Consider the following 15,825-nt stretch of genomic DNA (forward strand, 5'->3'; position numbering starts at 1 on the left):
CCGTTTTCTTAAGGCTTCGAATGCTTCCAAACTTTTTCTGGGAGTAGATCCTGCTTTGGCATTTTGGCGTTTGCTTCCAAAATCTTTGTTGCTCTTTTTGATTTTTTATCGCAATTTTTTGAAGAAAATACAAAAAGGCACTTTAAAAATCCAAAATTGGTCTAAAAAAATAGGAAAATTAGACCGAAAAATAACCAAAAATTAGGAAAAGTAGTTTATCTCGAGAAAATTACTTTTCTGGCTATATACAGCCATACTAAGATCATAACTGACCTGTTTTAACTAAGATCATACTAAGATCATAACTAACCACGACCATAATCATGTCGTTGTAGACATGAATTAGGAGGGGGGGAGTGTTGGCAGCCTAGGCCTCATAAAGGTTATCCTCTTGCTTGTCGTCTTCTTCTAGGAGATCCTTGATAAGCTTTGCCATTTTGTCGCGGACTTCATCCGTTTATATCATGTTGATTTGTGGAGGCACACACACACGTGATTACACAAGGGAGAGAGTGAGTGTGTGCGATCGAGCATCACGGCGGCGGCGAGGTGGTTGAGCGGCGGTGACACGTGCTTCTTCTTCTCTGCAGCACGAGGATCCTTCACGACGGCACCGAAGAGCGGTGAGTGACACACCTTTGCGAAAGCATCCATCGAGAGCTCACCGGGAGGGGGAACTGTGCACGAGAGAGGGGGGGAGAGAGTGCGCCGCCGCCGTCGCAACCAATGCTCTGATACCATATGAAAAGTGCGAGTGCGAAGTGTGAGAGAGCTCCTTATTCTTTGTATATAAAGAATAAGGGTAATGTATACACACTGACCAGTGGGCGGCGGCCGGCAGGGGCAAGGCGACCGCCTTTACCCCAACAGTTGTGCTGGTCCTCTGTTCTTTAATAATCTCAAATGTTGGGAGCTTGGTGCTGGTGATCTCATCATCAGCCAGACCTTGCGTCTTTATCACTTCTCCCCTTGGCAGCTTTGTAATCTCTACTAGTGTCTCAAGCGTCAAGATTACCTTTAACACTAGACTGGTAACCGAACAGGACATAAAAGTGTCATTTCAGGGTTTCGGGAAAAATTTCCAAAACCATAGTAGATCCACTCATTTTGAAAAATCCTTTCGTGAGCTTATAGTTCAAGGACTACTGCGTATCGGAAAAATGAGAAACTTGTAAGATTTCTCATCCCTTGGTCACTACAAGCCTCCAAAGTTGATGGACCAGTGCATTTTGTCCAAAACAGCAATTTCTTACGGTTGATTGCATATAAATAAGAGTGGGGATTTTTGTAGGACATGAGATAAAATGCCCCGTTAACTTCAATGGGTTGTTGATCAAAACATATGGTTGCTTTTACCTCAAATTTTTTTTGGGCAAAAAAAATAGGTACAAAAAAGTTGCATTTTTGCCATTCTGCGGACCTATCATCAAAGTTTCTATAGCAACACTCAATAGAGATACTGTATACATGTTTTCTTAGTTCCCTTTGGGCCTTTGGATCCAAAAGGAGCCATGGAGCGGGTCAAAAGGATAATGGGTCTTTTACTAAGTGGAACCATGGGGGCAATTATTATGATCTTTAGAAACCCATAGAAACTACTCAATATCTAGCCAAGTTTGTAGTTTATGATTAGATATGGTTACTACCTACAAAATACACACAATTGTCCTAAGAAACTAGCAATATTGAGAAAGTTATACTTGCTACTCTAAAATGTTTCTTATTCTTCAGCAATTAAAAAACTCAACCATCATCATATACTATGCTATATAGCATATTAGGTCCCCCAAAACTCAAGGAAGATTAGCTTTATGTTATACATTACACTTACACGATCAAAGTTGAATTTGGATATCAAGAAAGCCACCAAAAAAATCATAAAAGTGCTAATTTTGGCCAAAAAAACAGGATTATACAATTCTTGTAAGTTGGTCATAACTTTCAATTTTAACACTTAGCTCTCCCTACAAGCATCAAAACATGTTGAGAACTATGAAGGCTTATCCTCTAGCAATCTAAACCTCACAAATATAAAGTTTAGAGTGGTATAGTTGCAAAAATTGAAAAAAAATCCAAAAATAGGACCAGTTTATTCACACAGTTTAGGTTCAAAAATGTTGTGCAAGAGTAAATTTAATGGTGAAATCAATACTCCAAAAAAAATATCAAGTTTTTTTCAGCTCATAAGGCAACTTTGTGGATATATAGCACCTAGAAATTCATTTTCATACTCTTCAAATAATTCAAGAAAAATGGTCACTTAACAGGACACAAAAGTGTCCAAGGACATAAAATTGTCTTGTTACCATTCTAGTGTTAAGTTCTCGCCCTAGGAGTTGGTGAGGTGTGTTGTGGCGATGTGTTCACTTTCTTTATGCAGGGAGGTCAATAGCTCATATGCTTTTTTGTATTGGGCTTTGACTATAGGTGGTGCGAGAAAATCATTCATTCCCAGTCTTCCTATGGCTCTATCTGCATTTTCTGGTAGATAGGCTATAGAGTTTATTCATGTTGGCATCTGAGGCGCTTCCCATCTTTTGCCTATCTCTCCTTCCATACTATGGTGAAGACTCTTTGGCCTTGGGCCATCTGCATCTCTTCATCAATGAAGCAACCTTTTGTGTCAGCCAGATTCTCCATGTCCGGATGGAAGCTTTCTATCTCGTCCAGCTTGTATTTGGATCTCTTCCTCATCTTCTTGGGAGTGCTTGTTCCTGTATGAGTGAATCATTAACACATCCCGATTAGAGCACACCTTTTTGCAGTTATCTAAGTCACATGTCATCTTAGGTGCCCTAAGTTAGTTTTGTCAATAACTTGGTGTAGAAATGTCAGTTTTGGGCAAACAGGGTGTCATTGGGATCCCCTTGATGTGTACTAGGTGAGGGTATGCTCCAGATTTGTAAATTTTGAAAATGGAAGCAATCGTGGTTGGTGCCATATGTGTCAAACTCGGATTTTGATAACATATCTTGTATATACACCTCTTGGTGGTTCCAACCATGCCTTGCATGTTGAATTTGGACACCTAAAACTTCAAGTTTGGCCCAAAAAGGATCTGGACACTTCTCTGACTTGGCATGATGCAGCCAACTGGAAACTTTGACTTTTGACCTGTGACTTGGACTCCACCATTGGATTGTACTCTTCAAATGGGACCTCTGGACTGACAACAAGCTATAGTGCACATCAGTTTTTGCACATGAGGCCCAATTTCGGCTAAGTGGCAGCAACCGCAGTTGGTGCCAAACTGGTCCTTATTTAGCAAAGTTGGTGTCCCCTGGATCCTTATGACCTATAGAGTCTAGATATGCTATGCAGGCATCTTTTGACCTTGTGGTTTGCTCTATACTTGATTTTGTCTGTTGCCGGGAGTTGTGTTTCTAAAGGAAGTCCTAGTTATGGTTTTGGGCTTGGGTTGGAATCTTCCCTGTGGCTTCCTATGATCATTCTTGAGCTATGGGAGGGCTCATTTGTGAATTTGCACCTATAGACTAGCCATTAGGCTTGTTTCTAGGAAAAACGCTCTGAAAATGCTAATCCTATGGCAATTTGAACTTCTAGGTATTTCTTGCCCTATGTGGATCGGATTTTGGGTTCCTAATGGCTTTGTTGAGCTTATGGTCAAAAAATTCACGTCTTTTCGCAATTTTTGACCATTTTGAAGCCCTTCTCCTCTTTTGGAATCTGTACCTGCAAACTTGCGTTAATATGAGCTCTGGCAATCCATTTTTAGCATGGAAGGAATTTTTGGGCTCCCCTTAACCTGCTCCAGCTCTGCTGGGAACCTGTTTTGCACATTTTGGGCTATACGCAGTTGCTGCCACCTAGGGCTTTTTTGACAACTGATCATATGTGAGGGTTCCCCATGGCAATGGCTATCATTTGAGCTTATGCACACAAAGTTTGGTCAACCCTAGCACCTGTGAGAGCAATTTTTCTCTTTTTGGACCCTCCACCTGTTTTCTCCTATTTGGATTGGATTTTGGGATCCAACTTGATGTTGCACACCTGCATTGGGTTCTTGCACCTGTGGGGGACCTATGACATGCTTTTTACATGAATTGGGGGCAGGTGGTAGCAATCGCGGTTGCTGCCACTTGGACAATTTTTGACAGTGGGCTATATCGCCTGTGGGGAACCTGTGACATGCTTTTTACATGAATTGGGTGCATGCGATTGCTGCCACTTGGGCAGTTTTTTACAGTGGGCTATATCACCTGTGGGGGACATGTGACATGCTTTTTACATGAATGGGGGCAGGCGATTGCTGCCACTTGGGCATTTTGTGACAGTGGGCTATATCACTTTGATCTACACCTCTTGGGGGTCCTTTTGGGCCTATGTATGCTCAGTTTGGGCATTCGTACAGTGCCTAGTGATTAGGCTTCTATGTGAGGTGCCTAGGTCTCAAGGTTTCGTTCTGGTGAGCGTATTAGTGGTTAGTTCATTTGGAGATGGTTATTGACAAGTAGGGAACTCACCGCTCATCTTTGGTAGCCAAATGAGTCGCTATCGTGGGCATACGGTAGTGTAGAAGTGTAGGCATCTCAGGGGATCTAGCTCTCTCTCCAAGTCTCTAAGTAGATAATGACTTGGAATTCCCCCTAAGTTACTATATGTGCCAAGTGCTCCGGGAAACCCAATACGGTTTTTGATTCCATTGGTCCCCAAATGTACCTTACACTCCTTACAGGTCTTTAATTTCTCTGTTTGGACATCCAAGACCCAAGATATGGCAAAATGACCGAAGCGGCCACCGTTTTCTTAAGGCTTCGAATGCTTCCAAACTTTTTTTGGGAGTAGATCCTGCTTTGGCATTTTGGCGTTTGCTTCCAAAATCTTTGTTGCTCTTTTTGATTTTTTATCGCAATTTTTTGAAGAAAATACAAAAAGGCACTTTAAAAATCCAAAATTGGTCTTAAAAAATTGGAAAATTAGACCCCAAAATTAGGAAAAGTAGTTTATCTCGAGAAAATTACTTTTTTGGCTATATACAGCCATACTAAGATCATAACTGACCTGTTTTAATAGTTTTTGTCACTTTTTGAACTTTTTAAGTACTTATACACATGAAAACAAGAGTACGAGTAATATTTATATAGGTATAAGGGTATATGGTTCTGATGTGCCTGAATCCCTTCTTGAAGCTTACTCAGGCATTACTTTTTAGCAGTTAACCATAAGAAAATTGCACTAAAATGAAATTCAAGTTAGAAATCCATGTGAAATATTGCCCACTCATAGAATATCTCTCAATGCCTCCCTCCTTCTTAGTCCGAATCCTCCTGGACGACTTGGAAGTTCAATGTGCTGTGCATGGGCAGTAAAATGGTGCCTTAATGCAAGGCCTTGTAAGATGGCCCTATGCATGCGTTTGTAGAATATGCATGGGAGAAATTATGATGTGCAAGATGGGGGTCGTAAGCTTATGTGCTCATGGGCATTTTTTGACGAGGTTTGCTGCTTTCTAGGTGTTGTGGCGGTAGATCAAATGACCGCGGACCATGTAATTTCATTTGCAGTTCTTGTGCCCTTTCTTTGATTGGTAGTCGGAAAAATTCTTCTTCGGCACTTGGTGGGCTTGCTTGAGTGTTGGAGGTAGTGGCGTTTCTTTTGGTGGCGAAGCTGGCGTTACCTTGGATTTGGGAATCCAAATGTATCCTTGTTGTTGTAAGTCTTGTGCCAACTTTTTTGGTATCCATATGTCTTTGACGTTCCTAGCCATGGTAGGCCTTTCTTGTATTTCTGGATACTTGCCTGTGGTTTTTGTTGAGCTGTAAGGCTGTGGTACCTTGTTTCTTTGTTGCTTGGGGACCAAAATATATCTGTATCCTTGATGCTCTTGTATGGATTGTTTTGGGACCCATTTTTCTTGTGGTGGTGCTTTGTGTGTATGTCATTACTACTATGCGGGGTTTTCTTGGGTGATCTCGGGTATTTGGGTTGAATTACCCTTGGCTTTGCGGTAGAGGTTTGCTTCTTCTTTGGTAACCATATCTTTGCGTTGTTAAGATGGCTTTTGGGTAGCCAAGCTTATCTTGTCCCTTGGTGGTTACTGGACTCTTGTTCCTTTCTTGGACTTGTGCTTGTAGGGGCCTGAATTGTTTATTTTTTGGTAGGCCGAAGCACTGCTTTGGTTGTGGTCAACGGATGTTTTCCCTTATCCTTGTTGCTTATTGATGTTGTCTATGGCTTTTCTTCTTGATTGGTGAACAAGACCATTTGCTTATTGTCCTGGTCTTGGATGTGAACTGCGTTCTTTGGCCAATCGATCTGTGCGTTGTATGTTCTTTGCCATGGCTATCCTAGCAACATGGGGTATGTCGTGTCCGTATCTTTGACCACATAGAATTTGTGAGGGTAAACCTGATCTGTTTTTGTATAGGTAACAAGGCGTAGCCAATTGCTTTTGTCATATGCCCCGTATAGCTTTTTATTTCTTGGTTGGTCTTTTCGAGGTCGGTGTGGGCCAGTTACTTCTATAAGCTTTGGGAAATTACATTTCCTTGGGCTCCTGAACCCACTAGTGCTCGTGTCGTGAATTGATTGTTTCCAACGTTTACTTTGATCACTGGGTCCACTCTTTGCTCATCTAATTCCTCCAGTGTCACTTGATTGATCCGTAGAAGTACACCTGATAACCTTTGTTGGCGTAGGAGCTTCCTCTTGGCAATTTATTATTGTGCCTCGTCTTGTGCTTCCTGCACAACTCGGGTCTTTTCTTTAGTCCTTCGCTTTTCCTGATGTATCTTATGAAGCATGTCTTGGGTTAGTGGCATGTGATATTTCTTAAGCCTGCATCCACTGATCCAGTTAGGCATCTCCTCTGCCTCTAATGTTGCAAGCTTGACGGCGCCACTAGGTGATAGATGTTTAATCACATAGGGTCCCATCCCTTGCTTTTTTAGTTTCTTGGCATGTTGTTTAAGGGTGTAAACTAATACATAATCACCTGTCTTAAACTCTTTTGACTGCACATGTTTATCAAAAAAATCTTTTTGTCTTCTTTTGCTAGCATAAATGGAGGCTACCGCTTTGAGATGAAGCTCGTCCAGCTTTTCTAGGTCATCTATTCTAGAAGACAACTCATGACCTGTCCATTGAAAGTCTTTATCTACTCTCAGGGTCGGGATTAAGAATTCTATGGGCAATATTGCGTTAAGACCAAACACCATATTGTAGGGTGTTGTTCCTAGTGACGTTTTGCAAGCCACTCTATATGCCCACAATGCTCAATGTAGTTTTTGGTCCCAATCCATCCTTGAATCTTCCTTGGTTAGGTGCACAATGTTTTGGTTGTGGCCTCTGCCTACCCGTTTTCTTGAGGGTGATAAGGGGCTGATTTCCTGTGGATAACCATGAATTCTCCAAGGAAACATTCAATGACCTCATTGATAAAATGTGTTCCTCTGTCACTAACAATTTCAATAGGTAGGTCATACCTAACAATAAACCCTGTGCCGTGGTTCTAGCATCAACCTTTTGTGTAGCCTTTGCTTCAACCCATTTGGTGAGATAATCCGTGGCAACAATGCTATATTGGGCATGTGTATGATAAGTAGGGGGTGCAATGATACACCTCCATGTGCTGACGGCCGGTTTTTGAAGCTGCGACCGCGAGAACCATACCCTAAAAAGGGGAGAGCATATTACCAAAGAAAAAAAAAACAAAAAAAAGAAAAAGTTCTTTACCATTCACCACCCCTATAGGCTTAACCACTAGCAGGGCACCACCAATTTGGTTGCACCCCTCCATTATCGCCAGAAGACAGAGCCTCTCTCTCTACTACTGCTCGGCTCCACCAATTCTCTCTCTCACTTACTCTACCGCTGCATCACCTAGCCCACTGGGCGCATAAGATGGGATACCTCTATCACACCCTCTGGCAGGGCGCCACGCATTTTGTATATTCCCTCTCTCTCTCTCTCTTTCAAATATTCTCTCTCTCTCTCTCTTTCAAATATTCTCTCTCTCTCTCTCTCTCTCTCTCTCTCTCTCTCTCTCTCTCTCTCTCTCTCTCTCTCTCTCTCTCTCTCTCCCTCTCTCTCTCTCTCTTTGATCGTCCATATTCCAGCTATGGCGGGCTGCCATATTATACCCCCATCTCCCCTCTCGTCCACACCCCTTTGGCCTTATACCTCCGCGGTTTTCTTCCCCAACTCTGGCGGACCACCAACTAACAACCCCCCCCCCCCAATTCCCCTCCCACTAGCTCCCTCTCTCTCTCTCTCTCTCTCTCTCTCTCTCTCTCTCTCTCTCTCTCTCTCTCTCTCTCTCTCTCTCTCTCTCTCTCTCTCTCTCTCTTCTCTCTCTCGGGAGAGTGGTCCCCGCAAGCAATAGGAGAGAATTAACTAAAATCTCTCTCTCTCTCTCTCTCTCTCTCTCTTCTCTTCTCTCTCTCTCTCTTCTCTCTCTCTCTTCTCTCTCTCTCTCTCTCCTCTCTCTCTCTCTCTCTCTCTCTCTCTCTCAATTTACTTCCCTACACAGCCACCCACACCCCTCTCCCCCCGCCCATCCCATCACCTCACACACTCTCATTTCTTTCCTTCCCCCCACGGTGGGAACCCTCCATAAGGGACACCTCTCTCTCTCTCTATAACACAACCCCCCCCGTTACTATTCCCCATCCCCCAATTGCGCTTTGTCGGATGCGCCCGCTTACGCCATGCTCTCTCTCGCCCCAGACCCAGCCCATGCGGGCGCCATTGGAAACGCCACACCACACACACCCTATCCCCTTCTCACCCTCCCTCGCCATTCACACCCTCTCTCACTCTCGCGCTGTGTCGCCCACACCCGCAGGCAGCCCGCCTCTCTCGCTCTCTCTCTCTCTTCAGCTTGTGCAGGTGCCATACATCCGCACTCGAGCCATGCTCACACACACACACACACACACACGCACACACACATGCACCATATAGCACACACATGCACCATCCACCCGAGCCATGCTCTCTCTCTCTTCTCTCTCTCTCTCTCTCTCTCTCTCTCTCTCTCACACACACACACACACACACACGTGCACCATATAGCACACACTCTCTCTCTCATTCCATCTCTCTCCCCATCTCACGTCGCGTTCCCTACAACAGTAAAACCACCGAGAAGCATAATATATATATATTATATACATAATATGTTCCCCCCCCCCCCCCCGTTCCCACGCACGCTCGCGCACACATGTATATATATACACACGCGTACCCACACGCACCCATACATATACACGCACGCATATACGCACACACCAGTAAAAATACAAAAAAACAAAGGATTCAACGACATCAACGCCATCGACAAGAAGGAAGACGGCCTAAATCACGCGACACAAACACCGAAATGAGCAAAGGCGCCGAAGGCATGCCCCGGCGGACCCCGAAGTGATGAACGCGCTACACCGACGCACCAACGAGGCTGCTATTCACCGGCATCAAGTCCACGACGTCCTCTTCAGTAAAACCGTAGGTTATTATCATTTTTTCCCAGTTTCAACCAAATCTTGTAAAATCCCAAACTAGTAAATTCTCATCTCTCTAGGTGATGGTCACAAAGGCCCACCTAGAGGTTTTCCTTATAATATCTCCCCAAGACAAAGCAAGGGTCAACCACCCAGGGCCCACCACCTTGCTTTGTCTCCCCTGATTAGATTACCCTAATAAAGCATGATTACCCTAACCTAAAGCAGCCAGCACCTATAAAAAGGCACTGAGAGGTCACTTTCGGGGGGGGTGGCAAGTTCATGAGAGGTCAGCACTTGGTAGTACTTTGATGGGAGGAATTGGCAAACATTTGCATCACAAGAGAGGGGACTTAGCGTAGTGGTTTGCTTTGGGAATTGCATGATGTAAAGGAATCTATGTCCACATCTCGACTCCAACGGTCGATCCACACACACTCATGTTAGCAAGGTTTCATGTCAATGAGTCATCTCTAGAGAACGCACCAAGTAGGTTCACTATCTCTCCCTCTATATCTCTATCACCATGATGTGCCACCTTACCAGAGATAAGGTTGTTGTAAATATGGCAAGAGAATAATTCTCCCTCAACCCAGAGGGTTTTCATCACCTGTCTATTCTCTCTACTCTCCCTCTGTGTGTGTGTGTGTGTGTGTAGAATTCGTGATATTTCAAATCACCGTTGTCTGCGTCCTTGCTGCTCAAAGCTAGGTGGTGCCCCCTGTTCGCTTTATCGTGACCGGCTTGCAGCGTGCATCAGCTCCCGGTGTTTTAGAGGCCATCGGGATTCGTGTCTCGCTTTGCTCCTGTCATTTGGTGCCCCCACTGAGGAGGGCTTTTCGGAAACCTTCGGTTTACAATGTTGAAAGTGACACACACCATCAATCATGGACGAATGGCTGAAGTAATTCTCTAACTGGAGGACGGAAGAGGAGGAGACTAAGGAGGCACTAATTGCCTTCATTGAAGTACTATTGCCAGGCTGTAGTGTCGTCAGTATTCAAAAGGTAAGCTCCCCATCTCGTGCTGCTCCTTCTAACCACAAAGTGAGAGCATCAGGTGGGAGGCCTATGAAGTGCTATCACTATTTTTAACCAAAACACACTGTCAATGAGTGCCAGCAATAACGAAGGTAGCGAAGGGGTTGAAATCGTCGACATCGACGTTCACCGCGAGGAGGTCGTCCACATCAAAGGAGGAAAGAAAACGGTGAGGCCTCTCTTTCCCAAGGAAACGGCAATCAAAGGTATAACCTCTACTCCAAAATGTCTTAAAGGGGCTGCTCGAGCCAAAGGTAAGGAAAGGCTAAGCCAGTCTGGAAACACATGACCCCAGAGGAAAAAGCGTCTAGCCAAGCGAGTGCTTCAAGTTTGGAAATCCGGGTCGTACCCAGTTTGCCAAAGAGAAGATCATCCGAGGCTAAGAGGCGGAAGGTCGCCTACCGATTCGCACGACGTATGCGAGTACTGCCAGTCCACTTCGACAATCCTGAAGTAGAAGTGGTAAGAATGTTCCCATGCCCTCTCCCCGTACAGCTCATCCTGAAGAAGCTCTCCACCACGGGTGAGACCCAGTGGGCTGGAGACGAATTACAGCTGAATGAAGTGGAATTCATGCAACACGCCGACTACGGTAATTATCTGCATTTGCTGATAGCCAAAAGACTGGGAGTAGTCAGATGCGTCTCCATCACCCCGTACGTGCTGAAAGATGAAGGAAAGGTAGACCCCATGAAAGGCGACGACCTCTTGTGGATGTGCCTATTCATCAACACCGGCATGGTAAGAGTATAAGTAAGTACTTCACCCTTTGTGCATGATGGAAAACGGACCAACAGCATTCCCATTTAGATTTTTGCAGCATATGCAGGTGCATATTTATGTAGATAGGAAGATCTTCTACCAGCAGAATATTGTGTATTTGTTCGGGGCAGCGGTGCTAGGAGAAATCCTTAGCTCCCCAAACCCTATCATTCTCCCCATATTGGATTACCACCACTCCTTCAATGTCTCCATCTTTATCTTGTTTTAATCTATCCACCCAACCCTGTAAAAAGCCGCTATGAGCCGCTATTGTCCTTAATCTATTAAAAAAAAAAAAGTTTGTAATTTCTTGAGTCACTACCATGGCAAGTGTTTCTTTACGCACATTCAGTGGAAAGAAGGGAGAAGACGTCACCACCGACTTTCTGGATGATTTCGACATTGCTTGTGTGGTTTTAACAAGGATGACGACGCCTCACGGCTTCGAATTTTTCCTCTACTAATGAAAGTAGAAGCCAAGTCTTGGTACAATGCTTTGCCCCAAGCTACCAAAAGTGCATGGGATGTGTTACGTGTTGCCTTTGTGAAGAGGTTTGGTGGAGGCACAACCTTGGAGAAGCTATGGCAGCTACTGGCGGAATTAAAGAAGGGAGGTCTGCTAGAGTATGCCACCTATGAGTCCAAGTTTGTGGATTTGTGGGAGATATGGGTTGTCTCACTGAAGGAAGGTGAAGGAGCACCTAATTTCCTAAAGAAGGACCGTTTCATTGCTGGCCTGTGGTCGCCGCTTAAGGAGAAGGTGAAGGAAAGGTTTCCTGCAACATATGAGTTGGCAGTAGAAGTAGCCCGCCTTAAAGACAAGAAGCTGCGCATGCAAGCAAGAGTCAACGAGTCAGAGGAATCAAGCTCAGTTCGACTAACCCCAGTGACTGCAACAGTCGTTCATAGAGCCCAACCACAAGAGGCATCAAAAGAGCAGCAAGACCTGCTGAGTCGCATCACTGCCCAACTCGAGAGTTTATCCGTGCATCTGGTGCAACAAGGGCATGTACCTATCAGAAATCCAGAACAAGGAAGAGGACAACGAAGGCAAAACCAAGAGTACCACTCCTATAATTGCGGGGAAGACGGCCATGGTATGTACTACTGCCCACATCCAAGAAGGCAGAATTTAAATAGAGGAGGGAGACAAAATCAAATCTCTCCGCCAAGGATAAGACCACCACCACCCACGCAACCAGGGCCGATTCCACCGGTCCAGATCCTTCGACCACCTGTACAACAACAACAACCACCACTGCAACCTCTTATTCCACCACTACCCCCGCCACCTGCTGTAAACCAAGCGGTGAGTATTATTAGCTTGGAAGCTAAAGGTAGAAGAATCAGTTTGAGAGAAGCACAAAGGGAAATCAAAAGTTGAAGAAGTGGATGCTATGGGAGTGAAGAGTGTCAGGCACGAAGAAGCCTCTCAAAAAGAAGAGAAAATTAAAGGGAAAGTCGAGTCTAGCAAGCAAGCAGCTAAACCGCGACGGAAGATAGACATCGTGGATTTCTCACTAGGTGAGTATGCTAAACCGTATGACTTAGTTTAGGATGTGTTGATGCAGGTCCCGAAGATAACTTGGCCCCAATTACTCCACCTTGCACCAAGGATGAGGAGGCAATGGACAAAGATGGTGAGTACCAAGAAATCAAGACCAAGGATAGCTAGAGCTATCTCTGGGAGGGATCTCGACGACATTCTACCAACTATGGATGCCCACATCAAGGGGCAACAAATCTCAAATGTCTACATAGATGGTGGCGCGCAAATATGCATCATGAGTAAAAAAATGATGCGCCATCTAGGCTAGAGGTGAGTAGGCCGGCACCCTGCCAGCCAAATTGGCAAATAACGTAAGAGTGAAATGCGTAGACATTGTGAATGCATTCAAACTAAAAGCATTCATTACAGACGTGGGAGGTAGACATCACAGAATCACAGTAGTACAACACCACATAAAACTCAAGGAAGGAAGTAAACCCGTAGTGCAAAAGCTCAGAAGACTTGGGGTAATCCAACAAGAGGCACTACTCAAAGAAAGCGGTGAGTATTATTAGCTTGGAAGCTAAAGGTAGAAGAATCAGTTTGAGAGAAGCACAAAGGGAAATCAAAAGTTGAAGAAGTGGATGCTATGGGAGTGAAGAGTGTCAGGCACGAAGAAGCCTCTCAAAAAGAAGAGAAAATTAAAGGGAAAGTCGAGTCTAGCAAGCAAGCAGCTAAACCGCGACGGAAGATAGACATCGTGGATTTCTCACTAGGTGAGTATGCTAAACCGTATGACTTAGTTTAGGATGTGTTGATGCAGGTCCCGAAGATAACTTGGCCCCAATTACTCCACCTTGCACCAAGGATGAGGAGGCAATGGACAAAGATGGTGAGTACCAAGAAATCAAGACCAAGGATAGCTAGAGCTATCTCTGGGAGGGATCTCGACGACATTCTACCAACTATGGATGCCCACATCAAGGGGCAACAAATCTCAAATGTCTACATAGATGGTGGCGCGCAAATATGCATCATGAGTAAAAAAATGATGCGCCATCTAGGCCTAGAGGTGAGTAGGCCGGCACCCTGCCGAGCCAAATTGGCAAATAACGTAAGAGTGAAATGCGTAGACATTGTGAATGCATTCAAACTAAAAGCATTCATTACAGACGTGGAGGTAGACATCACAGGAATCACAGTAGTACAACACCACATAAAACTCAAGGAAGGAAGTAAACCCGTAGTGCAAAAGCTCAGAAGACTTGGGGTAATCCAACAAGAGGCACTACTCAAAGAAGTGAGGAATTTGCTACAGGCAGGTTTCATCTACCCCGTCGAAGACTCACAATGGGTCTCTCCAGTGGTAGTCACACCAAAGAAGAATGGCAAGCGGAGAGTCTGTGTGGACTATAAACCTCTCAATGCAGCCACAAAGAGGGATCACTTTCCCCTCCCATTCCAAGATGAAATTCTCAATGAAGTGGCACGTCATGAGCGCTACACAGTATGTGATGGCTACTCAGGATACTTCCAAATTAGCATTGTGGAAGAAGACCAAAAGAAGACAACCTTCATCACGCCTTGGGGATGCTTTGCTTACAGAGTGATGCCTTTTAGCCTCACCAACGCTCCGGCCACATTTCAACAGTAGGTGACTTTTGTCTTCCAACCCTACTTTGGAACGTCAATACGAGTCTTCATAGATGATTTTTGCATCTATATTTCACGCTCCCTCCATTTGAGAAAAGTCTATGATGGCCTGACCAGGCTGCAAACCTTCGGTGGCCAGCTCAACGTGGATAAGTGTCACATTGGTGAAAGCAAGGTCACTCTCCTTGGCCATGTAATTTCAGCAAATGGGATTGAGGCTGACCATAGCAAGATTCAAGCTCTGGTATCTTTGTCATCACCCACCACAGCTAAGCAGTTGGTTTCTTTCCTTCAGAAGGTAAGATACTTAATCAGGTTCATTCACTTGCTATCTCAAGTGGTTCTCCCTTTACAAAAAGTCACCCAGAGGGATGTCTTCTCATGGAGTGAAGAAAATGAGCAACAATTTACCAAGGTGAAGCAAATCCTAGATACGCTTCACACCATTTCACCCCCCAAGTGGGACGAGCCATTTTATGTGAACCTCATTGCAGGAAGTGATACACTCGGAGCTGTAATAATGCAAAAGGACCCCCAAAATTCTTTCATGCGTCCTATTTACTTCTCTAGTCGTGTCATGACCCCATCAGGATAGGGATTCACCGAAGTAGAACGCATGGATCTCGCACTAATGTTTGCTACCACAAAGTTCCGCTCCTATCTTCTTCCTAGACCCTTTGTAATTCTGACAATGGAGGAGTTTTTTCCGTATGTAATGCGACACATGGATGTCTCATCTAGGATCTCTAAATGGCTGGTTAGATTACAAGAGTTTGACTACACCATGCAAGTGGAAAACTCCACCAGGGCTAGTCTAGCGGGTATTCTTACCCATCGCCACTATGAGTAATTTCAAGTTGCCATGATGGCGTCTGCGGCGGCGGTCATTTTTCTTTAGATATCACCAGTAGGAAGATTCTACAGGCAAGATACTCTTGGCCTAGTCTAAACACGAATGTACATCATTGGTGTAAAACATGCAAGGCCTGTCAAGTGGCCAGTCATCAGACACTAACCTATGAGCCACAGACTCCTATCATCTCATATGGTCCGTTTGAGAAGTGGGGAATAGATGCAATCGGTTCTCTACCAATCGGTCCTCTAGCAAGGACCCAATCAGGTAAACTGTACATTATAGTGGGTGTAGACTACCTGACCCAATGGGTGGAAGCAACAGCCACCACCCGCATCACAGCCCAAGAGGTAGAAAAGCTCATATTTGAGCACATTTGTTGCCATTTTGGCACTCCTCTTGAGATAATATGAGATAGGGGACCAGGTTTCAGAGGCGATCTAGTGGGAGAACTGATGAAAAAGTTAGGAATCACAAGCCGATATTCCACACCATACTATCCACAGTGTAATGGCCTAGTAGAAAAGGTAAACGGAATGATCTGCAAAATCATCACAAAGCAGGTGA

At 44.7% G+C, this 15,825-nt stretch overlaps 1 protein-coding gene across 1 annotated transcript; it reads right to left on the reverse strand.

Moving 5' to 3' along the window:
- Positions 1–6,680: 6,680 nt before the first annotated feature.
- Positions 6,681–7,178, reverse strand: LOC147448623 (uncharacterized). The gene has a single exon (XM_086521425.1). The coding sequence runs from the start codon at positions 7,176–7,178 to the stop codon at positions 6,681–6,683; it is 498 nt and encodes a 165-aa protein (XP_086377551.1).
- Positions 7,179–15,825: the final 8,647 nt, after the last annotated feature.

This window comes from Adiantum capillus-veneris, chromosome 10, assembly GCF_014529385.1.
Source record: "Adiantum capillus-veneris isolate H3 chromosome 10, ASM1452938v2, whole genome shotgun sequence".
Classification (NCBI taxonomy): domain Eukaryota; kingdom Viridiplantae; phylum Streptophyta; class Polypodiopsida; order Polypodiales; family Pteridaceae; genus Adiantum; species Adiantum capillus-veneris.

Bases quoted from the DNA above. Each gene is read 5' to 3' on its own strand.
- LOC147448623 (XM_086521425.1), bottom strand. From the start codon at position 7,178: ATGGTGTTTGGTCTTAACGCAATATTGCCCATAGAATTCTTAATCCCG.